General features: G+C 38.8%; 1 protein-coding gene across 3 annotated transcripts; it reads left to right on the top strand.

Moving 5' to 3' along the window:
• Positions 1 to 1,038: 1,038 nt before the first annotated feature.
• On the top strand, positions 1,039 to 26,999 carry LOC135198794 (PRELI domain-containing protein 2-like). Of its 3 annotated transcripts, none has more exons than XM_064226749.1 (5): positions 1,039 to 1,175; positions 8,569 to 8,780; positions 16,012 to 16,172; positions 26,271 to 26,351; positions 26,823 to 26,999. In XM_064226749.1, exons 2-5 carry the CDS (start codon positions 8,577 to 8,579, stop codon positions 26,929 to 26,931), a joined length of 555 nt encoding a protein of 184 aa, XP_064082819.1. In that variant the 5' UTR covers positions 1,039 to 1,175; positions 8,569 to 8,576; the 3' UTR covers positions 26,932 to 26,999. The 3 variants fall into 3 exon arrangements, with proteins under 3 accessions (XP_064082819.1, XP_064082820.1, XP_064082821.1); XM_064226750.1 differs by lacking the exon at positions 1,039 to 1,175 and adding an exon at positions 1,379 to 1,497; XM_064226751.1 differs by lacking the exon at positions 1,039 to 1,175 and adding an exon at positions 5,361 to 5,382.

Raw genomic sequence — 26,999 nt, 5'->3', positions numbered from 1 at the left:
GTTGACAAAAATGCTATTGGACGGTGCTCAAGGGTAGTAGGGAACCCTGGGTCCGTTACTCAGCTGTTATTGAACGACACGCTATTCTCTACTTTATTCCCATGTTGATAAAGGCGAAATTCATATATCACAGTATGAAATTATTCGCTTGAATCAAGCAGAAAATATTTGTGTTTTCGGCTGTACTACCACAATGCAGTGTTCATAAAGGATTTATTTCCTTTTCCCTTGTTGCTCTTATCACTGACAGGTTTCTTTTTATTTATAGGATTGTAGATAATTTTAAAGTCATTATCACAAGTTGAGAATTAACCAGATCGTGGGAGTCAAAATGTTGGTGTTGAAATGCAAACTGAATAGGGTACAATGAAATCATGCGAAGTAGCAGGCAAGCGATTAGCCGGTCGAGGAAACTTGCCAAGCAACTTCATGTATGCCTCTCGTCACGTAATCGGTGTGTTCGTCTTTCAAAAGAATCCTCTACAAAATATGTGTTTACGAAATCTTAAATGTAATGAGAAGTCGCCTGTAAATGCTCAGATAATAACGACCATGAAAATACCGCACTGAAAAAAATGCAAGTCATGTTTGGGCGATATCTTAAATCACTAATCTGAACCCATTGACCTTTGTCCTGGGGTAAACAAACTGTTGGGAGTCGAAACATGTTCATTAAAAACCGGAACTGTTCTCTGTGTGGATGCTTACTTAATGTATACTTTTTACTCTTGAAGAGTCTATATCCCCCGTTAAGGTTCTTATGAAATGGTTAAACGTGTAATCTAATATAATCAAACTACGCAGTAACACGAAAGCAGCCACAGAATCATTAGTTATTGAGAGTTGCATGCGTACCAACAACCCATGTCAAATCCACCCATAATTCTTTTTAGGCAAAAGCAGCTGGTTTTGAAGTGAGTCGCTGTCGTGATTGATATAATGTGTATTAGCGATCTTATATTTATCCAATCAAATTTATTTTTCATAAATGGATGATGTAGCATAGTAGAGATGGTTTGCAAACGAGACCATCATCTGGTTTCTACGAAACGCACCCATGGAGAGCTTTCACTTGCAAGTATAAGTGGAACCAGAACCGTACTTTTTGAGAAATTGACACTTGAGAGGACTTCCGTGGATGTCACAGTCTTATCTTCCCCCGTGATTGTTGTCAGGTATAAAAACGTTTTGTCCAGTACTGTCTTGTGGACCTTTGGGCGTTAATGAATATTTTATATATACTATATCCTAAGGAGATGGCAGAGAGTATTAAAGCTATACCTAGCTAATACCAGCCTATGTCTGGGGTACGACATTATCCACTTGCCTGTACCATTGTCAGTGACTCGTGTGGTTTTATTTCCCAACTAATCTAATTAGATAGCAAAGGTGAAACAACGCCCCTTGAGCATGATGTCGGATTAAATCCTAGGTGGTAGGAACAACACGTCAAAGGTTTCTTGCCAAGAATGACCAGGCTACGGTAGTTTAGGCTAGGTAGGTAGCTACTACCTACTAGGGTAAAACATCAAAGCAGGCCACGCAGGCCAGCTACCATCAGTGCAAGCCACCCTCCGAAAAAGTACATTATAACGCGTCCTGACACCCGAGATGGGCATCAGTCGCGACTTGTTGTTGGTGAGAAACGGAGCTAAAGACCTCTACTCTCCTTTCGAAGTAAGTATTTTCCCCAAAGTTAGAAATTAAGGCCAAATTTTAAGATTTAAACAGATTTAAACAGAGGGTACTGAAAATGGCGCCCACGGCAGTGGAAATCTCACCAAAACGCTTTAGAAATTTTTACTTACAACTAAAAATGTTTCGAAGATTGACGCCATCTCGATGTTTACGGAGTAGCTTGTGTCAATAAACTAACCATTTCCTGTGATAAATCCGCACACCACTTGTACCCACAGACGCTGGAGCACTTTTATCACAACAATCGAAACACGATTTCTCATCAACAACAAGCCAGGCGTAAACAGCTGTTGGGGTAGAAGATGACGAGAAGCGTTCTCTTGGCTAATTTTTAAATAAGTAGTAAAACATCAATATTTTACATATTTATGATGATTAATTTGAAAATATTCGTTATTGAAAAAGTAACTCGCCTCTGACTCAAATTTAAGTAATTATTTTTCTGAATTAGAACGTTCTTTCAAGTTCTGTATTATGACGTCACGACATCTTGACTTCGTACCTATTGTAAATAATTGCTATACTCAACTGTCATTGCAGAACAGTTTACCAGTTATTCGTGCAGATTGTTATCAGCTATACAGATTGTTATAGCTATACATGTAATTGTTATAATCGTAATGCGCATATATATCTTTATTATTTACTTTTTGGATATATGAAGATGTTTTACTGCTGGATTATCGCCGTAGTGTGACGCAATCGTTTTCGGTCCATGGGCCTCTGTCTGTTTTCGCACCATAAGAAATTATGGGGCCGAATTTGCAATGACCAGAAAGTCGTTAAAAGAGGAAAAGTTAGCATTGAGGGGCATATGTTTTGACTGAGAAAAATACAAATTTATTCAATAGCTAGCTTGTAAAAAATACTTGGTTATAAAAACTTGATTGACAAACTAAGCAGCATGTCTACTATGGGTTCAGAGACAGTGCAAGCACGTTTTTGGGCAATACCTATTTCTGTAACGAACACTCGTAACAGAACGAGATTTTGCTATAGTGCATTACACCCAGTGCCGTAATTTATAAGGGTATCGTGAATCACTAATCGTAAAGAATAACGACACTTGTCCTTGTACCAAGAGACAAAAACTCCATTATGCAGAAATGGATACGAACACGCGTAATAAAGCTCCACCTACCCTCTCCCCCCCCACCCCCCCCCTCCACCGCCATCCCTTTTCTTCTTCGTTCCTCCGCCTTCCTTTCTCTCTCTCTCTGTTGCCATTCGGTAGTGTTGACCCTCCAAACTGGGTATAAGACTACACACAAAACGTTGAAATTGGTGAAATTAGGCTATGTATTGGAAGTATATATACATAAATATTAAAGCAATTTTATCATTATTGCATTACTATGACAACTAGAATTCATGGAAACAGTTTATAATAATGGAACGGCGTATGTGTGAAGCCTCCACTAATGTGGCAACGATGATTTTGCCATTCTTAGCATGCAAACATTAAAGCATGCAAACATTAAAGGTTACATTTATTTCTGGCATACGATTATTTAAGAAATTCAAAATACTAATAAAGACTGAAATCAATGAAAAGTGCTAGCAAAAACAAAAAAGCAAAAAAAAAAAAAAACGTAGTCGTTCCTCTATGCACTGTTCCGTATTCGTTCCTCTATGGTTTTCGGCAGCCAGATGTACGAAAACGTTAGAAACATTTGATTTTATCTACGTTAGAAATATCTGTAATTTTCGGGGTAATTTGGTTGCTAAAAAGGGATAATATACATGAATTAAATCAAAATTTTTAAATAACAATGTAAATTTAAACTAAATAACGAGTAAAGTAAACAGTTTAGGGAATAAAACTTTGCAGTTTCGTCGTCTGTCGTCGTCTGTCGTCGTCTGCTGTTTGTAATTGTGTTTATGGCGCGCGCGCTTAGAAACCAGGAACAGCAACGGGTTTAAAGTGCAATGTGGAGTGAACTGAGACCAAAATGTGTATAATAACAATCAAATAAGCACTGTGGAGTTTCAGTTGTGATGGCAGTAAGGAGGATAAAAACCGCCGATTACAAGGTAAGAATGAATTCAGTTCCAACCATAACCCCGGGAATAACAAGTTTCATACTTTCACTAATATAGGCAACAAAATGTTGTTTTATTGTGCTGATTACAACTGCAATCTTGAGTAAGATCAATAAACGTTACATACATACGCTAACATTGTTCAAATGAGTGCTGGGAAGGCTGGGGAAAGATGGTGTCCGTCACTGATGAGAACCGTCCATGAAAAACGTAGCCGCCATATTGGATTTCAAAACTGCCTTGAAAACATATTTTACGAAGAGCTCACATGCTTATTTTAGTTCGAATGGGGCTTTCATATATCACAATATGTTGACGAAACTTCAGTCTTTTAAATGGTATGCTTAGAGTTGCAATTGTATTCATGTTTCACCAATTAAATATCGAGTGAATAAGACCCGTCCACCGTGATGAGGGTTGGCCTGAACTGATGTTTCCCCTATGTACTAGGCTACGTAGTTTTATATTTTAGGTAATAAGAGGGCAGATTAGCCGTATTTTGTGGTGATCAGTACCAGTATAGACCATGAATTAGCCTTTAGGTAGAAAAATAGGTATATACTGTGAGCCCAGCCAACAATGAAACTAGGCTAAAGGATGGAATGCACCAGCATATGGGGGTATCATTAAACAGTGTTTTGTAGAAAGATGTGCCATTATTTGGTAAAACTACACAATTGTTGCACGCATGATTCCTGCCAGTCACCGACTGGGAAAGATTACAGCCTTTTTGGAGGGTTCGCAGCTCACCCAGGTCAGGGCACGTGGCCCTAAGTTAGGTTAAGTAGAAAATAGGATTTGGTTTTACCCATTATTTTAGGGGCATTTTAGAGGAATAGCTCTGCATGGCGATCTGGTTTATTAATGAAATTTTTTAACTAGTATATGACATAAAAAATGGTGCTTTGTGATGCAGTAGGTAAGTTGACTTGAAAATTTTACTGAAATAAAATGAGAAATTTACTGTCAAGTTTGTTTGTACATTATAATCCTCAATGGGTCAGCGGTATGGAGTCCCACAAAACTTACCTGCACAAAAACATAAGCAAAAGACAGTAAATTTCTCCTATTAATTTAGTGAATTGACAAGTTATCCCCATACTACTTAACATACACCCTTTTTTTATATTGTTCTGTCAAAAGTTTTCATTATTAAACAATGTCTCCTTGTGGAGCTCTTCTTTAGACTTAACATTTTAGTTTCAAGAAATCAAAAACCTCATTTAAATGCCTCATAGGGGGATAGTGCTATCAGTGGTGCACTGTAGGGATTACTTAAGGGTCTTTGCAGTGTCCCTTCGGCTCCTAGCTGCAACCTCTTTCATTCTTTTACTGTACCTCCTTTTCTCTTATTTATGCTGTCTTTCAAATGCTCTTGCTGTCATTTTCCCGTCCAGCACTGAATGACCTTATAGGTCCCAGTGCTTGGCCTTCGCCCTAAGTTCCATATTCCATTTCCCAGTTAAATGTCATCCCACCATTTTGTCATGTTTGGGCTTTCATAACTCATATTTATGCTAAACATTTTTATCCTTAGGTTAGGGAGGTTATCATAGTAGTGGCCTATATGTCTCTTAACAGAAATTATTAGATTTCCATGACTCGTCACAGCCTATCGTAATCAACTGGAAATTTATTGATGTAAGTAACGTATATGCCACTTTTAGGTTAAACTTAATATTTAGAATAAATGTGAAGTACGGTACTAGTAGTATATATATTTGTCAAATTTTTTGTTCACGAATTTGGAGAATTCAGTGTTAATATGCATTGGGCATGCTGGTTAAAGCATTGCAACCCTTCCATGGTCTAAGGTTCTTTTGTACTACAGAGCGCCTCGGTGGCATGATCAGTATGGCCTTGGCGCAAGTTCTATTCTCAGGCATTTCATTGAGGTGTGAGAGATGTGTATTTCTGGTAATAGAAGTTCACTCCCAACATGGTTCGGAAGTCACTTGAAGCTGTTGGTCCCGTTGCTGAATAACCACTGGCTCCAGGCAGCGTAAAAACACCATACAAAAAAAAAAAAAATTTTGCACTACAGTAACACATGTTGAAAACTTATGCACACACACACACACACACACACACATCACAGACGGATTAAATATAAGTAAGCAAATTACTGGTAGTCCCAACCAAAGCTTAATACACATACATAGCATTGGCCAAGGATTTGTTCTCCAAAGTTGGTCAATGACCCATTTTTTAACCTGTTTGTCATGTGCATGTGACAGTAATGGTAGACAACAGAGGGAATGAGTATTTTGGAGGGTAATAGCATAAACTCACGAGCTGGTTCCTACTCTGACTCCAGGGGTTGAGTTAAGCTTTATCTGGAATCCTCTAATTTTAAAAGATCAGGGTTGATGTAAATTTCGGCATTTAATATAAGGGAGCTGCATCCTACCTAAGATTTGTTAATCAAAGATATCACAGCCATGACTAAATGACCTAAAATTGTATGATATTAAAACCACTTAGCAGACAAAACTTAAGAAAATTGTCATTGGTCAAGTCATGACAACATATGATAAAGCCTTTGTCAATGGCTGATTGTAAGTATGTTACTGCTTTTGGTTGAACAATATTTCTCTGCAACATTTTTTATAGAGAAAAAAAGACTGGGAGTTCTCAGAAATAATTTACTGGATATTTACTCTTTATTGGATTACAGTACTATATGTGTAAGAGTAAATTACTACTGCCATATTAATTTTTTGTTGAAAGCTGCTTTTGGTTGAAAATAAAAAATTTTCCTCCTTAGAAAATCTGGCCTTGTCAAAACTAACCTCACATGTATGTTTACCTAGCCAAAGGCTTCATCTGTGGGTCCCCATTTCTGCACCCCACCACCAGTTGCTTTACTACTGTGTTTCCACATTGTTCATGTAACCCAATCTAAATTTAGTTTGACTGAAAATGTTTCCACATTGTACATGTAACCCAATCTTAATTTAGTTTAACTGAAAATGTTTCCACATTGTACATGTAACCCAATCTAAATTTAGTTTGACTGAAAAGTAAGACTGCCTTGGTCCCAGTACCTACCTACATTTTACCATCACTTTTGCTCTTATATGATGGGTCAAAGTCAAGCTTTATCATTGTCTTTCTTAGTAGATCAAGATTATCCTAGGCTTCTCTTGAGGCTGTCAAAGCAAAGTGGTGGTTATAAGTTGATTGAACAATGGCCAATAAAATATCAAATGCTATGAGAAAACTGTTTGGTTGTTGTAATACCGCTTGTCTACCAATATTATAGGACTGAAATAAACTGGGGTTCATGTGCAGAAATACTTCAATAGATATCATAAAACAATTATGTAAATTCCAAAGAAAACCATGTGAAAAGTAAGCTTTTTATGCCAATTCATAGAATCATTTATTAATGTAATGGCAGTATGTACTGTGCTAGGCTAAAATATATCACAAATTTAACCCCTTTTGCAATAAACCAGTCCTTTTGAACATAACCAGACCAAGTACCAGGGACAGATATTTATGGTTAATTCCTGCCAACAGGGGGTCTTTATGTCCACATTTGTTTTTTGTCTAAATGTAGGTTTAAGGCTTTCTTGTTTCCTGGCACATATCAACTGACGTTATATCTTCAAGGTGTAGCCTACTACGTATATGTCAAGCCCCTGGATGAAGTTATATTAAACAATGGTGAGAAAAATCATTAGAATGTGAAAATTAGTGAATAAACAGGTAGTGTATGACTACATTTCTGGTACACAACTGTACATATTTGGATTTATGCCAAATACCAGGGAGGACAACAACTGAGAATTTATGTTCTCAAACTACTACACTTCAGATTGTTAGGCCAAGTAAAGAAGACGACCTTAGATCTAACTAGTAGTTGGCCCACACCCCATTGGTATCATGGAGAAGGATTGCTTCATATAAATTACCTACTTTTTATCTTCTCCCCCTTAAGGTGCTGAAGTCATCCATATAGTAGTATATCATTAAGGGCTTCAGATATTTGAGCTCTCATGTAGGATTTGCAGCTCTTCCAGGGTTTGAATTTTTTTTTTTTTAGGCTTAGTCAATTCTGATTCCTTTAAAACAGCATCAGACACAGTTTCTAGGAATTCTTCATAACCTCACAGAAGCTTGACATAGGCATCTGCTTCAGTTCATTTAAATAAACTGCCTTCTACCTAAATAGTCATTCAAAATTTAAAAATTGATGGTTTGTACCTCAAATCCCTTTGGTTTTAAGGTAGTAGTTACTATTCTCCCAGAAAACTTGATGGCAGATCCAGCATAACGAGATTGAGAAGTACGGGAGGGATATACATGAAATCCATAAGTTGGAGAAGTTTAGATTGCTGGTACAGTATGAGCCACTTGAACAGGCTAAAAAGGCTTTTGTAAATCAAGGGTTTATATCTGAAATTTTTGTTTATTATTAAGACATTCAAAACCTTGCAAAATTTATCCAGTGTGTCCTATTTAAGAAAGTGTAAGTAGGTTTTGTTTAGAGTATTGTACAAGACTTAGAACAATATAGATAAAAATTCTTCTTTAAAGAAAATGAAAGGGTAGGTTTTGTAGGTATTATGAACTTAATACATAAGAAATAAAAAGAAATACATATAGTATAGAAAAGAGAAAATACATAAGAAATAAAAAGAAATACATATAGTATAGAAAAGAGAATGTTCCCCAATTAAGTATTAAAGGAGAAATGAATGAGCAGTGGTTACCATGGTACAGTAAAATACTATATATACCCTTTTGATTGTTACTTGATTTAAAATTAATTGTTAAAAGTAATGTAACAAGTTATGACATTAATTTTATTTATTTCAGGTTGCAAGATGACTGTTACAATAACCGCAGAACATGTTTACAAGGAGCCTGTAGAAGTTGTAGCAGCCACCCATTTAGCAAAATTCCCAAATGATTTTGACCCTAATATTGTAGTCTGTAATACTGTAGAGAGAAGTAAAACAACAGATGGAAGAAATTACACCAAGAGAGTTGCACTTGTTCGTAATGTCCTGCCATCTTTGTTAAGAAGGGTAAGAACATTTGGATGGTGTAATTTTTCGTAGCAGCTTAAATTTCTTGAATGAAGTTAATAAACTTAATAGTGAGATCGTACTGCACAAGTTACATTTTCAGATATCTCGATTTCATAATGGTGAAAACTACCTTCTTGTAGATATCAGATGTGTGCAACTGGGACTGCAGGTAACAATATCTCATCATACTAAGGAGAATGCAGGCTGGTTTTTTGGTGTGGTATCTTCATGAACACTCAATATTCTCGTCATTGACTGTATTTTAGTGTGAATATTGGTTCATTGTTTGGTAATTGCTTAATTTATGTAATTTGAATTGGATGAATGTACTATACTGTATGTTTTGTGAATAGTACTATATGTTAAAAATTTTGAACTCTTATTCAAGCAAGTTTGATTTTGTGAAACCATAGCAGACAATTTATTATTTGCTTCAGGCTTTAACCAAATATTCAAATTGGGTATTTTATACAATCCCTTTTTTCTTCCAGTCAGAGTAGGAGACAGTAATTTTCATTGCAATTAATTCACAGAGATTTTGAATGATCATTGGATTATGACAACTGGTGAAGTATGTGGAATTGGTAGGAGTGTGGATGTGCTGCTCAGGTCATCACCAAAATGTAGATTCACCTAAAATATATACCTACTTGGCATTATGTGATGGTTGCTTAGACAGTGGTAATTTCATAGTACATAAAGATACGTATACATACCTTCAAGAAATAAACACCACTTGTCATCATACCGTATACTGTCACTAGAAATCTTGCTGAGTACAGAATCAACACCAGATTTGTAAATAGCAGATAAGTTCCAAAGCTGCAGGTGGATGAATTAAAAAGAAATTTTGGTTAGATCATTTTTCTGGTCAAAGAGGATTAGCTGGAAAGGCGAATATGAATAGTACTACATAAAAAAATAAAAAAAATTTTCAACAAAATTACATAAGGGACACAACCACATAATTATGGACTAAATGAAGATGTAGTTTACCTTCATAATCTTAGACAGAAGTTGCATGAATTAGGCATAAGGCAAAAAACAGACTACATATACTGACTTTACACTGATAGCTGGAGCTGATCTTGAATACATATATTGTGATGATTGAAAAATGGCAAAATTCCAAAAGATAAGGTATTTGTCTTTACTCCTTACCAGACCATTTTCATTTCTTAATTATTTATACTCTGCATATGAACTATACCTCTTTTCCATTGTTGTCGCAATACAGTACTGTAAATGTAGGCTGTAGCAAATTTTATACCAATTTCTTTTTAGTAAATATGCTGTACTTATATGATTTTCTTTTACACACAAGGAGGGCTTTATATTTCTAATAATTTTTGATGCTCCAGTTCCTATGAATTTCTTATAATTTCTAATGCTCCAGTTCCTATGAAATGTCTAATGGAGCCATATGTGTAAAAATAGTGCATGCTGCATTGAGGTTGTAAGGTTGCTAGAAGTGCAGCTTAGGGTCATCATATGTTACACTGGTAATTAGATGATTGAAATGCCGGACAACTCGAGTTAGACAGTTAGCATGATAACATATGGTATGTGTCTAGGAGGTAGTAGGTAAAGTCATCATCCTTGCTAGGACTTTACATTTTAGTTGTTTAGTGTTGGATAAAATAACATTAGAGGTAACATGTATAAACCCAATGTTTGGGTGGCACTGAATGACAATAGCTTCATATTCATATGATGAAAAATTTTAGGTTTTTTACCTATAAGATGCAATGCTGGATTTTACAAGATTTTATCTGTGTTATACAGATATAATTTGTTTTTGTTTTTTCAAAGGGTTGGTCTATATTCTTACACTCTGGATCAGTACTTGGCTTGGATCAGTACTTAATCATTCTGTGAGATGTGATAACAGATGTGGAATTTTCAAGTCAAGGGGATCAGATACCTTGGAGTTAAGAATTAGCTTTTTTCGTTTATGATGATGTTGGATGAGTCTTTTGGGCATTTGAACCCTCTGTATGTATACCATACCACAAACCATTGCATTGGGGGAAGGATGGGGTGGGGCCCCTTACTAGGATTACTGTACTTAAAACTTTGCAGTTCGATAAGTGTCAAGAGGATAATCCTCAATGAGCTAACCCTGCTGATCATTGCGTTTGAAAGCTCTTCTAATCATTTGATGTCCTTTTGTTGTTTGATAAAGCTCTTATATCAACAGCTTCAGTTTTACAGTTGCCATTTTTACATCCACAAATTCGGTACTGGGATATTTATTGCCATCTAAATCTGAGAGCCTTGAAGACAACTCTAGGCGTATGAACCTATAACAGATTTTATCTATGGATGGTCTGTATATTAACCCCTTTTTAATTGTTCACTAATCAACAAGACTAGCTTTGTTGCCTTTGACCCCAGAAGGGCATTCTTTCACATATGTTCTCTCTGTGCTTGGAGATTTTCTAGATTGTTTCAGTTTTCCTCGTTGCTCACATTTTAATAAATTCCTGACAAAATTTGAGGACACGTAGAGAATATTCTGTTGTATCTTGGACAGTGAAGTTAATAGCAGCTGCTGCAGAAAGAATTATGAGTGTGGACATCTCTTCATGTCAAGTACATGGGTTGATTGAGAATAGTTGAACTGTAATTCAGTTTACCTTATTCTCAGTGTGCATGTGTCAGGAAAGTGTTCTAAGAAAGGCTATGTATTTGCCTACCAGTTATTCACACAGTGGATTCTTGGTGTGACTAAGGCCATTATCCAAGAAGCTTTTCAACTTCATTTTAAGTGCAACCTGGAAGTGTTAAATATTATTCTGAAGTTAATATTTTTTTATGGAAATGTTCATTTAAGAATTTCTCTCTCTCCTCTTATTGGTAGAGTAAATGAATTGTTAAGTTTTGTAAATGGAAAGTTAAAGAAATTATATGCATATCCTTGATAACTTTGGCAAGATAGTTAATTTTGGAATTGGAAGGTATCTTTGTTTAGACACTTGATTATTATAGAACTGGTTGCCTGAGTTAAAGTTGATTGAGGATAATTGATGAAGGCTACTTTTAAGATCTATCCATCTACAGTATTTATGCTTGTACAGAAGGTAGTACATAGCATTAATAGTGTAGACATTTTTAGGCCTTTTTTTACTGTTTGTCAAGAATTGACTAGTTATTCAATTATAAACTTTTATGTTATTGTCTTTGCATTGTTTTTGTTTGGACATTTGAAGCCCTTGTCCAGTAACTGGTGTTTTGTCTGACATGAGTGGTGTGTGCATTTTGGTTAGTGTAGTTTTGGGGCATATTCAGTGTAAATTAGAACTAATGTATAATTGCAGACATTTGGTCTAAGCTAATTGTACTCTGCATGCGTATGTGTTTAATGTACTGTAATTGTGTTTAGAAAACTTCTTATATATAGAAAAATCACTGTTAAATAACTTATTTCATATGCCTCGTACTATGATATTTTGTTGTCCATGTTTTCCAAGCTGCTGGAGTAAGTCTTGTTATGTGGTAGGTTTTATGAATTTTTATATACACTGTATGGCACATGCTTTAGTAGTTTTACCACCCACCTCTCTTAAATTAACTGGTAAATTTTTCTCAAAATATAGTACAAAATAGTAATAATCAAATGAAGAGTGGAAGGCCTTTGAAAGCCAGAACAAAAAGTAAAATAAATTTATATATACATTATACAGTTTTTTGTCATATTACTATAATTATTTTTGGGGAATATATTCCTCAGTTGATATTTGAAGAGATCAATCATAGATCACAGAGATCAAACAAGTATGTCGCAGTAGCTGAATCAGTGCTTGGGCTTCATTGTCAAGGCTTCTTAAATCATGGAATGGAAAGTAGAATTTTAACTAGTTGTGAAGGGCAGTCATGCAGCTTTTGTAAATATAAGTATGGGGTATATTATTGTTTCTGTTATGTAGGCCTTAGAGAAGTTGATAGTTTGTTTTAATAATTTGACAATACAGGCAATCCCTGGTTACTGGGCGACTTTGTTATTGGCGATCCGGTTTCATGGCGCTTGTCTAGTGCCATAAAATCACAATTTATGGTGCCATAATGGGCCGAGTTCCGGTTATCAACACCATAAGTTACCAATAATAGAGTTATGGCGCCTTAATGGCGCTTATGTCACCAATAACTGGTTATTGACACCATAAAACCTCTGCGTTTCGGTTAATGGTGGCAACTCCCCCGGGAACGGAACCCCCGCTGATAACTGGGGACTGCTTGTATCTTGAAAGAAAATTATTTATGGCTGTCAGTTTAGTTGTGTGAAATATACCTTGAATTCTTCAATTTGATTGAAATATTTTTAGGTGTAAAAAAATTGTTATGCAGTTTTTTCATCCATGCATTATGAGACTTTTTTTTTTTCACAAAAAGCCTGTAGGCAGTCCCTGGGTTATGACGGGTTCCGTTCTTGAGACGCGTTGTAAGCCGAAAATCGTCGGAAGCTAGAACATTGTCAAAAATCCTAAGAAAACCTTACTTTTAATGCTTTGGGTGCATTGAAAACTATGTAAACTGCATTCTTATTGCATTTTTCATCAAAAAACCTTCAAATATGATTATTTTGCATTTTTGGTGTCATATTTCTTCTGCCAAATCAGTTGTAGGCATTGTAACCCTGGAACATGCATCGTAATCCTGGAAATAATTTCTGATGAGTATAATTGAAAGCACCTTAACCTCGGAACATCGTAACCCGAACCCGTCGTAACCCGGGGACTGCCTTAGTCTTATTTTTTCACAAATAGCTTGTTGTCTTAAAAGTGGTGCTCCAGAAGGTGCTAACTTTATGCTATTTAGAAATCATTTATGTATGAAATGAGGTTGCTAGCTTCACCCTAACTGTAATCAGCGACAGTTGACTGACAACCTGGTATGAAATTTACAACAAAGGTAGAGTTGGAACATTAAGCCATGGTAAATTTACAGCAAAGGTAGAGTTAGAATATTAAGGCAAGCTTAAGTATCTTTGCTGCTACCTCCCATGATACTGTACTTGCTTCCCATACAAGAAGGCATTTGTTTAATTGACATGAAAGGTAAAGCAAATTGCTGTTAAACCCAATTGACTTAAGGCCAAGCTGATCAGTGAATTTATACCTGGTATTTAGTTGACTGTGATGAGTTATAGCCAGGATGGATAGGGCTTAAAGCTAGTAACTTTATCCCAAATAACAGTACATATTTGCAATACTACTGAGAATCAGCCACCTTTTCCAATGGGAAAAGGCATATAAGGGAAGAAATTATATGAACATTACATAAATCTTTTAAATTTTTTAGTGGATTTTACTTATCGACAGTAAGATCCCTCATAACCAGCACCCTTGGCAACAAAGGCCTGCCGGTTATTTGTATTTACCATTTACATGAGAGAAGGCCTTCTAAAATGCCATAACATGTAACCTGAACTCTCATGTTGTTATTCGTTCACTGGTTTACAATTTTTTTTTTCTCTCTGAAGCAAGGATGTGAATAGGTGTTTTTTTTACTAATTTTGATGTGGTGAATTCAAATTTCTGTACAGTTTTGCTCTATCACCTCTAGTTTTTTTGCCTTCACATATCCCCTTTTAATTATACAGGCAGACCCAGCTTACGATGGGGATTCCGTTCTTGATATGTGTCGTAAGCTGAAAATCATTGTAAGCCAGAAAATCATAAAAAATCCTAAGAAAACCTTACTTTTAATGCTTTGGGTGTATTAGAAACTATGTAAACTGCATTTTTATTGTATTTTTCATCAAAAAAAAAACCTTCAAATATTAATTATTTGCATTTTTGGAGTCATATTTCTTCTGTCAGATCAGTGCAGTAAGTGTCGTAACCCTGGAACATGCGTCATAAACCTGGAAATAATTTTTGAAGGATATAATTGAAAAGCGTCGTAACCTTGGAATGTCGTAAGCCAGGGACTGCCTGTACTGTATATAAATTCAAAACATAAAATTTTTTATTTGCTCTGAGGCAAGGATGTGAATAGGTATTTTTTGTACTAATTTTGATGTGGTGCATTCAAATTTCTGAACAGCCTTGCTTTATCACCTCTACTTTTTTTTTTGCTTTCACATATTTCCTGTTAATTGTACCACATATAGATTCAAAATGTAATGTTTTTATTAGATATGTTACAAAGGCATATTACAGAAAAAACAACAAAGATACAGAACATTGATGGAACTAATCATAGTACAGGTAATCATAGTACAGCAGACAGTTAAGTGAGTTTTTTTGGATGATCTTGTGTACTTTGCCTCCGGGTTGTCACGCAAGAGCGTCCAGCAGAAACTCCCATCTTGCTGGGTTCCCTATTACCTTGGTAGTTGCTCTCCATCACTCACTGCCCCGAGGTTCGGAGGGAAGAAGTTGAGGTGGGAGTGGAGACAGTGAATTTTAAGTGACATTCAGCATCCCATATCCTCATAAGACTGCAACAACTTCTCGATACTCTCTTTGTAATCTGGTACTCATGTGTTACCAAGGAAGCTATTGCATACACTTGAATGCTTCCCATGCTCTCAGTTCCTTTAAGGTAAAGCTCCTCAAAGTCCATATCCTTCAGAACCTCTCGGATCTGAGGTCTGACGAAGATGCCCTCCTTGAGCTTAACAGAACTCAGAGCTGGGAACAGGGTGCACAAGTGTTGAAAGACAGCGCCATTTTTTTCCATTGCCTTCACAAAATTTTTCATACGTGGTTATGTGACTTGTCGCAAAATCATGATATAAACATGTATCCAACATGTAAATCGGTTGTTTAACATGAATGTCGAGCAGCACTAACCATCTGCTCTCACCGCCAGTAGGCTACTGGTGTACCCAGCTGCATTGCATGTCAGGGGTTGCCAGATGCTTTTAGTAAAAATGGAGCATTTGAATTTTCTAAAAAGACTACAATTTTTAAAATTTCTAATTAAAAAAAACACAATGTCCTATATGTATAGGAAACATCTGGTAGCAATGAATGCATGTACACATTTATGTACATGTATACATGTATATCTCAAAAACTAGAGGTGATGAGTGAAAACTGGTTCTGAATCTGAAATCAGCACCCCAAAATTAGGCTATTGCAACTATTTTCATACTCACCTCAGTTTCTCTGTAAACCAGTGAATCTCACACACCAGTTGCTTAAAAATCCAGTTGTGTAAATACCAGATTCAATGATTTTTACTTTACTCAAATAGTATCTACCTTCTTTCTTTGCAGACTAAAAGCCTTCAGGTTGACCATTTTGAGATGGAAGAGGAATGCTGGTGGGACAAGAAGAAGAGGGAATTTCAAGTCCAATCTGAGAACAAATCTGTTAAAGACTGGATTGACATGAGGGAGCATTCGGTCTATATACCTCATAAACAAAATGCCAATTGGTACGTATCTTCACCACTTGCTTGATCCTCTCCTTAAGCAATGTCACGATTATAATGCAAGAAATACAGTACTGAGAAAACAAGTTGTTCAGATACAGTAATTCATGTATTTTTAGTTCTCATTTTTTCCATTGAATTTCAAAATTTTATTTAATTTTCCCCATTGAATTTCAAAATTTTATTTAATTTTCCCCATTGAATTTCAAAATTTTATTTAATTTTCCCTGTTTTATTTATTGCTGAAGGTATTTGTGTGTTTTATTACTGTATTTTTTATTGGCATTTGAATCAGTGACTGAAAAATATCTTTGCTACCTATTCTCTGTAGCCTGTTTCCATACCCAGATATTCTTACACCTTTATGGTCATATTGATCTCAGATTGTATATGAACTCTACCTTGTTTTGACCTACTGAATTATTATCATGGGAGTAAACAAACTGATTCCATTAATGTAAAAGTACAGCATTTAAAGTGGTTTTTTGAGTACCCAAACTAGTCTTGGTACAGGATGAAACTGCTTTTCAGGGGAAGGAAGGAAGTAACTATCTAGATTTGTAAGTGGTGGAAAAAAATGATCAACATACTGATTTTATACATTCAACTTCCCTGCCAGATATATACTTAGCTATAGACTCCGTCGTCTCCGACAGAATTTCAAATTTCGCGGCACACGCTACAGGTAGGTCAGGTGATTCTACCGCCCTGCCCATGGGTGGCAGGACTAGGAACCATCCCCGTTTTCTAATCAGAATTCTTTCTGTCGCCGGACCATCAACATTGTTGTTGGTTCCTCTCGATTGGTTTTCTTTTTTCACCGGCAATTGATCTTCTTGACCGACTTTTGGTGACGTATCTGGATTGTTGGATTGGCATACGCTTTTGTGGACTGTTTTGTGGACTGATTTGTATTTTTCTTTAAATATGTCTGACTCTGGTATGGTTGTGAGACGTTGTGTGAATGTAGGCTGTAAGGTGAGGTTGCCGAAAGCTTCGGTAGACCCTCACACGGTATGCAAGAGGTGCAGGGAGTATGAATGTTCTTTTACTAATACTTGTAAAGAATGTGAGAACTTGAGTGAGAACGAATGGAAGAATCTAACTAATTATTTAAAAAAGTTAGAAAGAGAGAGAGCGAGGAAGGCTTCTCATAGAAGTTTAAGTAGTTCTAGATCTGAACTAATTCCAAGCTTGGGATCTTCCCCAAGGGTAAGTTATGCTTACTCCTTCCATTGCAGCCCCTTCTCCTATTGCAGAACCTGTAGATCCAGCGAAAGAACTTGAGATCTAAAAGCAGCCTTCAAAATAATGGAAAACAAAATGGCTGCCATACAAGGTAAGGCTAGTGATTTGTCATTAGACAGTGATATAAGTGTCCCCCAGTGTAGTGGAGGGGGCATCTGGTCGGCTCAGCAACGCTCCTAGGTCTAGACCTCTTCCAAGCTCACATGCCCAGAGGAGAAGGAATGTCGAAAGCCGAAAGGAGGTTGTGGAGAATCCCCACCGATCAGGTGTCCCTTCGGCGGTTTCTGTGACACCCCAGACTGCCAAGGACAGCTATTGTAAAAGCGTCCTACGTAAGTGTTTCTCGTCGTCGGGATCTTCATCACCGAGACGTGATTGGAGAGATTCCGATCGATCTCGGCCTCTCAAGAGGAGTTGGAGGGCGCCGACTATTGACTCGAGCCCTGAAAACTTCCCTGAGGAGTCTCCATCGGGAGTTAAGAAGGCGAGAAGAGCCATTCTTCCAACCAGAGTGAGAAGGAGGCAGGAGGTGGAGGCTATGGACTCCTCCCCTCCTCCTTCCCCTCCTCCCGAAGAGGATAAAGAGGAGGCTACAAAGAAGTTCATGATGGCGATGCAGGAGCAGATTTCGTCATTTGTAGGAGTCCTGTCAAAGGAGCCTCCTAGAAGGAAAGACACTTCCCTTCCTATTAAAAGATCCTCCAGACGTATGGAGGTATCTACCTCCAGGATCGATACTCTACCCGAGGTGAGGTTTCCTGTACGAACCTGGATGAGACAATCAGACGTCTGGCACCGGCCAGGAGTGAGGAGTCACCCAGGAGGCAGGAGCCAAGAGCCAGGAGTGAGGAGTCAACCAGGAGGCAGGAGCCAAGAGCCAAGAGTGTGGAGGCATCCAGGCAAGAGGCAAGAGCCAGGAGGCAAGAGCCAGGAGGCAAGAGCCAGGAGGCAAGAGCCAGGAGGCAAGAGCCAGGAGGCAAGAGCCAGGAGGCAAGAGGCAGGAGTCAAGAGGCAGGAGCCAGGAGCCAGGAGGCAGGAGTCAAGAGGCAGGAGCCAGGAGTCCGGAGTCCGGAGCAGGAAGGCAGGAGTCAGAGTCAGGAGGCAAGAGTCAAGAGCCAGGAGTCAAGAGCGGCGGACTCGGTCAATGGAGGTTATGACTCTTCGCCAAATGGGAGCTCCTCTCCTTCAGAACATAGGAGGTCTTGGAAGGACTCTTCCTCAAAACGGGAACGTTCTCCTTCGTCGGATCGAGAGTTAGACGAGTTGTCTGACGACGATCCTCCTGCTAATGAGGGACTTTCTAGTTACAAAGTCTTGGCCTCTTTACTACTACAAGAGTTTGGAGATTCTCTTAGTCCTGCAGCTCCTCCTTCTCCTCGTTCGCTCTTTTCGAGCTCAGCTACGGCTAAATCGTCGGCCTTCTTGAAAATGAAGCCTGCGATATCAATGAAGAAGGCACTCCATTCTTTAGATTCTTGGATGGACAAGAAGAAGGAATTAGGAAAGACGGTATTCTGCATGCCTCCTTCCAGATTGCACGGGAAGAGAGGTATTTGGTATGGGACAGGAGACTATGGGTCTTCTGTACCCGCCTCTGCAGATGCCGACTTTGCCAGTTTAGTGGAGGCCTCTAGACGTCACTCCTTAGGATCGGTCAGAGCGACGTGGAGCACTTCAGAGTTGAACCACTTTCTAAAGGGACTTTTTGTCACTTTAGAGGTGTTCAATTTTCTGGATTGGTCGCTCGGAGTTCTGGCCAACAAATCTAAGGATCCGGAGTTTCTGAAGAACCCAGAAATTCTCCATAGCGTGCTGTCCTGCATGGACAAGGCAGTACAGGACGGTTCAGGTGAAGTGGCTTCTCTTTTCGGTGCTGGTCTCCTGAAAAAGAGATCAGTGTATGGTTCCCTTTTATCGAAAGGGGTTTCTCCGAGCCAGAGGACTGCCTTACTGTTCGCCCCGCTATCAGATCATCTTGCCTTTTTCTCAGTTAGTCAAGGATATATCTCGCTCACTAACTGAGAAGGCGACACAAGACCTACTGACTCAAACGTCCAAGAAAGGACGACCGGTAGCGACGACGGTTAAGAAGGAACCTCGTCCTACTCAGCAGCCCTTTCGTGTGGAGGTGCAACGGCTCGTCCAAGCCTGCCAGAAAGAAGAGCTCTGAAAAGAGAGGAAGGTCTTCATTTAGACCATTCAAGAGATCTAAGTGACTTGTTGCTCCTCCAAGCACCAGTGGGCGCACCAGACTCCTGAACTTTGCAGGAGTATGGGAACTAAGGGGAGCCGACCCTTGGTCAGTGTCGGTCCTGAAGAAGGGATATGTAATCCCCTTCGACGACAAACCGCCCCTAACATCTACGCCTCGGGAAACTGTCAGCGAGGTACAGAGACCCGTTAATGCGAAAGACTCTCCTTCAGATGGTGGAGCAAATGTGGGAAAAAGAGGCCATCGAACTGGTACAAGATCCACACTCCCCGGGATTTTACAATCGCCTTTTTCTAGTACCAAAGGCATCGGGGGGTGGAGGCCAGTTCTGGACGTAAGCGCTCTGAATCGCTTCGTACAGAAAAAGAAGTTTCGTATGGAAACGTCCGCCTCTGTCATGTTGGCGCTTCGCCCAGGAGATTGGATGGTCTCTCTGGACCTGCAAGACGCCTATTTCCACGTTCCCATTCACCATCAAGTCAAAGAAATATCTTCGCTTTGTGATAGGAGACAAGATCTTTCAATTCAGGGCTCTGTGCTTCGGTCTGTCTACAGCCCCACAAGTATTCACCAACCTGATGGCGAATGTAGCAAGATGGCTTCACCTAGAAGGGATAAACATCTCCCTCTACTTGGACGACTGGCTGATCAGGGCCAAGTCGAAGAGTCAGTGCTTGGAGGACTTGGAAGTAACAAGGAACATGATAGATTCGCTAGGGTTGCTCGTCAACCTCGAGAAGTCACAACTGATCCCAGCCAGAACTTGGTCTATCTGGGGATTCAGATGGATTCTCGGGGTTTTCGGGTATATCCTTCGCAAGAAAGAATTACTCGAGGTTTGTCGAGAATCTCAAGCTTCTTAGAGAGAAAGGACAGCTCAGCGAGGGATTACCTGAGCCTATTAGGGACCCTGTCCTCATTGGAAAAGTTCTTCTGCTAGGGAGACTTCACCTTCGCCCTCTTCAGTTTTTCCTCAAAGAGGTGTGGAACTGGAAGACGGGTCAACTCTCGGACATCTTCCAACTTTCACAAGAAGTAAAAGATCATCTGAGGTGGTGGATCCCTCAGCTTCAAAAGAACGAAGGCTTATCGCTTGCTCTGCAGAACCCAGACCAAGTGTTGTTTACCGACGCTTCGGAGTCGGGATGGGGAGCGACGCTGGGAGCAAGGGAGGTGTCAGGCACCTGGACAAAGGAACAGGTGTCCTGGCACATCAATTGCAAGGAACTTGTGGCCATACACCTAGCCTTAAAGTCCTTCGAAAAAGATAGTCAGAGAAAACGGGGGTAATACAGATCAACTCAGACAACACCACGGCTCTGGCTTACATAAGAAAGCAAGGAGGCACGCACTCGTTCTCCCTCTATCAGTTGACAAAACACCTGTTAACCTGGACGGAAGAAAGAGGCATAACTCTCCTCACAAGGTTTGTTCAAGGGATCAAAAATGTGAGAGCGGACAGACTGAGCAGGAGAAACCAGGTCCTTCCCACAGAATGGACTCTTCACGAAGAAGTGTGTCGAAGTCTTTGGTCCCTGTGGGGGAGACCTCACATAGACCTGTTTGCGACGTTCCTCTCCAAAAGAATAGAGACCTTTTGCTCTCTAGTAGAGGATCCGAGAGCCTTCACAATAGACGCGTTTCTCATGGATTGGTCGGGTGTGACGCTTACGCTTTCCCCGTTCAAAATCCTGGGGAAGTGCTCAGGAAGTTTGTAGCTTCGAAGAGCACGAAGTTGATACTCATAGCCCCATTTTGGCCAGCACAGGAATGGTTCACGGAGGTACTGGAGTGGATAGTGGACTTCCCAGATCGCTTCCAAAACAGACACGATCTACTCAGACAACCCCACTTCGAGAGGTTTCATCACAACCTCCCAGGTCTCGCTCTGACTGCCTTTCGACTATCGAAAGACTTGTCAGAGCGAGAGGCTTTTCTCGCGAGGCTGCGGGCTCTATCGCTAGAGCCCGCAGAGCTTCGACGAGAAGAGTATACCAGTCGAAGTGGGAAGTCTTTAGGAGGTGGTGTAAGGTTCAGAAGCTGTCCTCCTCCAGTACCTCTATAGTGAATATTGTCGATTTCCTCCTCTTTCTGAGAAAGGAGTCACACCTATCTGTCTCGACAATAAAAGGATACCGAAGCATGCTGTCTTCGGGTTTTCAGGAATCGAGGCCTAGACAATTGCTTAACGACAAAGATCTACACGATCTAATTAGATCTTTTGAGACGTCGAAAGCAGCTACTCCTAGAACACCTAGTTGGAAAATCTAGACGTGGTCCTGAAATTCCTTTCATCGGACAAATTCGAACCTTTACATCTGGCGTCCTTCCGCGACGTCACTAGGAAATGCTTGTTCCTAGTGGCTCTCGCTACAGCCAAGAGGACGAGCGAATTACACGCTCTGGATTCCACGGTGGGGTTCAAAGGAGATGCTGCCATCTGTTCTTTCCAGACAATGTTCTGGCAAAGAACGAAAACCCATCAAAACCTTGGCCCAGAAGTTTTGAGGTAAAAGGCCTATCTAACCTGGTAGGCAGAGAGATAGAGAGATCTCTCTGTCCAGTGAGAGCTCTTAAATTCTATTTAGAGAGGAAGAGACAGATGGGAGCTTGTCCAACAAGGTCTTTGGTGTGCAGTGAAGAACCCAAACGACTCATGTCCAAAAACGCCTTGGCTTTCTTTGTGAGAAGCGTTATTACGGACGCTCACAAGAACTGCTCGGAGGAATCCTTCGGTCTTCTAAAAGTCAAGACGCATGAAGTAAGAGCAGTAGCAACGTCTTTGGCGTTCCAAAAGAATATGTCTCTGAAGAATATCATCGAGACTACATATTGGAGGTGCAATTCAGTGTTTGCATCTCATTATCTGAAGGACGTGAGAGTGACCTATGAGAAGTGCTTCTCGCTAGGTCCTTTTGTATCAGCAGATACAGTACTGGGTCTTGGAGCAAAGACTGATCCTTAATTTTGTGTTTTTTTATCGTACATAAACCCTCTTGTCAGATATGTGCTTGGTTTTCTAGTAGCAAGCTCACTACTGTCGCACGGGAGCAGAGTGTCATTGCTGGTAGGCGATCAAGGGTATGTATGACTAGTAGGGGAGTACAAAATTTTTTTTTGTATATTTTGTAATGAAAGTGTAATTATGTTTCGAGTTTTTTGGTTGTTTGTGAGGAGTTCGGGGATGACTCCTTACAATCTTAGAACTAACATGGATGTTAGGATCAGGTGATCGGGATCGGTTTTGTGCTCCTTGAACAAGGTGTATTGTCATGTAAGTGGAATAGCACCCAATGACAAAGGCCTTTAGGCTCTGCCGAGTAAGTGGATAAGACCCCATTGGCAGACCACAAGAACTCTTAGCCATAGATCATTATCTCGCTGAGGCTCTTGAGGCTAAGCAGACTACAAGGCAGTAGCCGCGAAGTCTTCAGCCTAATAAGGTAGGAACCAAGGTTTATAAATACCTACAACATATGTTGTTTACCTGTCTATTAATGTAAAAGTACAGCATTTAAAGTGGTTTTTTGAGTACCCAAACTAGTCTTGGTACAGGATGAAACTGCTTTTCAGGGGAAGGAAGGAAGTAACTATCTAGATTTGTAAGTGGTGGAAAAAAATGATCAACATACTGAATTTCAGTATGAACCATGAGCCCAAGGTCTTTTTAATGGGCCTAAGTTTTTCTTAGATGGATAACTAATAAACTTTCTCACAACTAGTAACTGAACCACTTGGCCGGACATAATAATTCATCATTATATATAGTTGCAAGTGACAGAAAAGATCAGTAGCAAGAGGAAAATTTCCTTGAGTGATGCTATGGTCGTCATGGGAGCTGGTTGATGTCATTTGGTTGTTTTGAGACTCCAGGACCTTTGTGTGTCTGTGAATTGCAGTTGCTGCCCCTTTTAACGTCATTTACATGATTAAAGTTAGAGTAGCCCAGTGCTGAATAATAGTGAAGCAAAGGTTAACAAAGGAGAAATTTACCAATTAGACACTTCTTTTTTTTGTCACATTTGTTCGTAAGATTTCTCTTCTGAGCTGCTTTGCTAGTCATGTACTGGAAATGAAAAACCTGTCTTTTCAGCCAAATAATCCTTGCAGATAGTTGCTTAGCCCTTGAAAGGAGATAGATTTTAAATTATAGCAGCTTTGCAAATGTAGTATAAACTTGCATGAGAAACTCTTGTAATAAGAAGCTTTTGACCAGCAAAGTGTTTTCACTTGGAACCAAGGAACTTTTATAGGTTTCTCCATTTGCCAAAGAGAAGGGCCAAGTAGACATTACAGAGAGGTTAACTGTTTTATATCTTGTTGCCAGTAAGAATTAACCAGACTTCTAATAGGACAAACTTCATTGTACTATGTAAACACAAGGAAAGAAGGAAAGCCTTTATTAAGTGACTCTCCTTCCCTCATCAAAGCCATTCCAGACTATTTTCCCAAATAGAAATGCTTGGGGTTCTAGAATATCTATGGTGAAGGGCCAAGCTGCAAGAATGCTAGTCTCCATTATTTTCATTTCTGATAATATAGAGGTTTGCATCTTTTGGAGAGACTAATTTTATAAACTTGAATCTAGTTAAACCCACAGTTGGCTACCATCACTCATTTAGAAAACAGTGCCTTATGGAAGTACTAGTTTTGACTGGTATGACGTACTTGAGGATACGTATTGGCCTGGCAGGAAATGTGATTCAGCACTGTAACGTTACATGACTGCCCCAGTTTTAGTCAACTCTGTGTCAGATATTCTCTGCATGTTTGTGTATATTACCCCAGAATTTTTGTACTTTGTTGTGAGGAAACATTGACCCCTTGATGATATTAGATAATTCACACAAGTCTAACTATGCATTACACTAACATTAGTTGTAAAAAAAATAATGCGGAAGAAAGGGTGCATAATTTGAAAAAAATAATGCAGAAGAAAGGTTGCATAGTAATTTATAAGTTTGCAACGTCAACCTTCAGTTTCATATAAAGGTTAGGACACACAATGAAGTTTTTATGTAGGACAAGACACACTTCTAGTATAACTGCAGTTGCATTCTTCATCTGCCCATTTCTATGTTTATTTTTACTTACAATAAAATTTCAGCATTGTTAGGGTGTGGTAATACTGTGAATTTTGAGTCATTTCCAGCAGATATTAAACACTTCTTAAGAACTTAACTTAGAATAAGATTTATTGGTACTTGTGGCTGTTATTGTCAGTTCCCGTAGGTAAACAAAGATAAATTACATTTGTTCATATACGAAACAAACCTTCGGTCTTAACATTAGGATAAATACTCAGCGCCAGCTGGAAACTGGTAAAGTTTAAAATAATTTTGCATGCAAGGGACTATGTATTGGCATCTGTGCTTGGTCACGAGACATGTGGAGCCACCCACATTCTTTGTTATGAAAACCACTTTCAATTTCCTGTACACATATATAAGATTGCCCAGAGGTCCTTGGACACAATTTCCTTGGGTCCTTTGGTGGCTGCGCAACAAATGTTGTAACTCATCCATTACCCCTGGCGGGTCAGTTGTCTAAGATGATGGTATGAATGTGAAATGGAGGAATTAACTGGCCTCTTTCCTTTTCAAATTTCTGTCTCCTTCTTTATTTAGGGCAATAAGAAGAGAGTACCATCATAAGCTGGAACAGACAAGGTACAGGTGAGTGAAGTGGCCATACTGTTAGGGTTAGTATCAGTAAGATACCAATCAGTAGCAGGACATTCCTCTCTAGCAAGGGGGAGAGGAATGATAACAAACCTACATGAGTTGATGAATTGGTTTGTTAGGGGAACAGATCTTCTTATCTTCCTCGGACGCAATGAACTATGACATTGTGTAAAAACCCAGAAGTCTAACTTTGTGATATTCATATATGTCTTAGATTCGGAAATACTGGTCAGTTGTTTCGTAGAATTCTGGTATTCAGAAAACTGATCAAAGGTGGCAAACTCCCAGTTGGTCAATAGTACTTACCTCCCACCAAGAGTAAGTCTATCCTAATGTTAAGACCGAAGGTTTGTTTCGTATATGAACAAATGACAAATTTTTAACTAATTTGTATTTTTCATAACTTACAAACCTGAGGTCTTAACATACAAAGGCCCACCTCTAACCACCCCTCTATCAACTAACCTGGGTTGGAAGAATAACTAATGGGGTCACAAGTTAATGAGTGGTATGTGGGTGGCTCCACATGTCTCGTGACCAAGCACAGATGCCAATAGTCCCTTGCGTACACAATTATTTTAAACTTTACCGGTTTCCAGCTGGCACTGAGTATTTATCCTAATGTTAAGACCTCAGGTTTGTAAGTTATTAAAAATACAAATTAGTAAAAAATTTGTCATTTTTGAATGTCAGAAAATTGATTGAGGTAGCTGGGTAAGGTCCAGTAAGAATGCCAGAAATAAAAGAGAAAGGGCCTAAATTAAGATATATACAAGAATACTCTTTAGGCCGAAGAGAGTGAAGAGAACCCCTTATACAGCCAACCCTGTATATTATAATGACAAGTAGCAGTCCAGCAGTGACATAAATTTATAGCAAAGCATTGAAGTCCTTTTTTTATTATGTATATATAACTTGCTCTTTGTATTCAAGTTTTAATACCCAAAACTTTTTCAGGACACAATTTGATCAGGTTGGGACACTAACGGTGAAGGGACTAGGAAGAATCGGAACTGTCATTGAAATATTTGGTCAAAAGTAAGTTCTGAAACCTTTTATGTTCTTTTGTGTTCTTAACATGTATGAATAATATTACAAACATGTACCTCACAGCTAATCAGTTACAATAAGAAAGCAGTACTAAGTAGTATGGTTGCATAATAATTATAATGTTAGCTGTCTGCCAGCTAATAGATACAGCCCTTTAAAGGATTCCTTGAGGGCTATATTTTGTTTTTCATAGCACTAAGGTCTGTAGCTTGGCCATACACTTTGCTAATCACATCATAGCTTCAAAGAGTGCTTACATTTGTTGGGGATTCTTTATGTTAGAATAATCTACCCCTTCTTCCTTACTGAGTGAAATAGATCCATACATGGACTATAAGTAGTTGCAATTAAAAATATAAAATCATGTCATTAGTAGAAATTATTTTTATTAAAGAATATAAAATAGCTGAATAACTTGTAGGTGTACTAGAACAATGAATATTTAATTGAATGTTTCAGGTTTCTGAGTGTTGGAGCCCAACGTGGTATCAAAATAACAGAAGCTCTGATGGCTGAAAAATCTAAACGAATTACTTCATTATGGTATTCAGAATTTCTCTTTGCCTGATACGCTCTACATATAATTCAGCGCACTCACAGGGTTTTTCTGGGTATTTTAAGCACAAATATATTATT

Source organism: Macrobrachium nipponense, chromosome 22, assembly GCF_015104395.2.
Source record: "Macrobrachium nipponense isolate FS-2020 chromosome 22, ASM1510439v2, whole genome shotgun sequence".
NCBI lineage: Eukaryota > Metazoa > Arthropoda > Malacostraca > Decapoda > Palaemonidae > Macrobrachium > Macrobrachium nipponense.
The sequence above is the reverse complement of the archived record's forward strand: the minus strand, read 5'-3'. Positions and strand labels throughout refer to the sequence as shown.

Excerpts from the sequence above, each read along its gene's own strand:
- LOC135198794 (XM_064226749.1), top strand. The coding sequence starts at position 8,577 with ATGACTGTTACAATAACCGCAGAACATGTTTACAAGGAGCCTGTAGAA. Across the intron at positions 8,781-16,011 it reads TGCCATCTTTGTTAAGAAGG|ACTAAAAGCCTTCAGGTTGA; the intron begins GTAAGAACATTT and ends CTTTCTTTGCAG. Across the intron at positions 26,352-26,822 it reads ATTGAAATATTTGGTCAAAA|GTTTCTGAGTGTTGGAGCCC; the intron begins GTAAGTTCTGAA and ends TGAATGTTTCAG.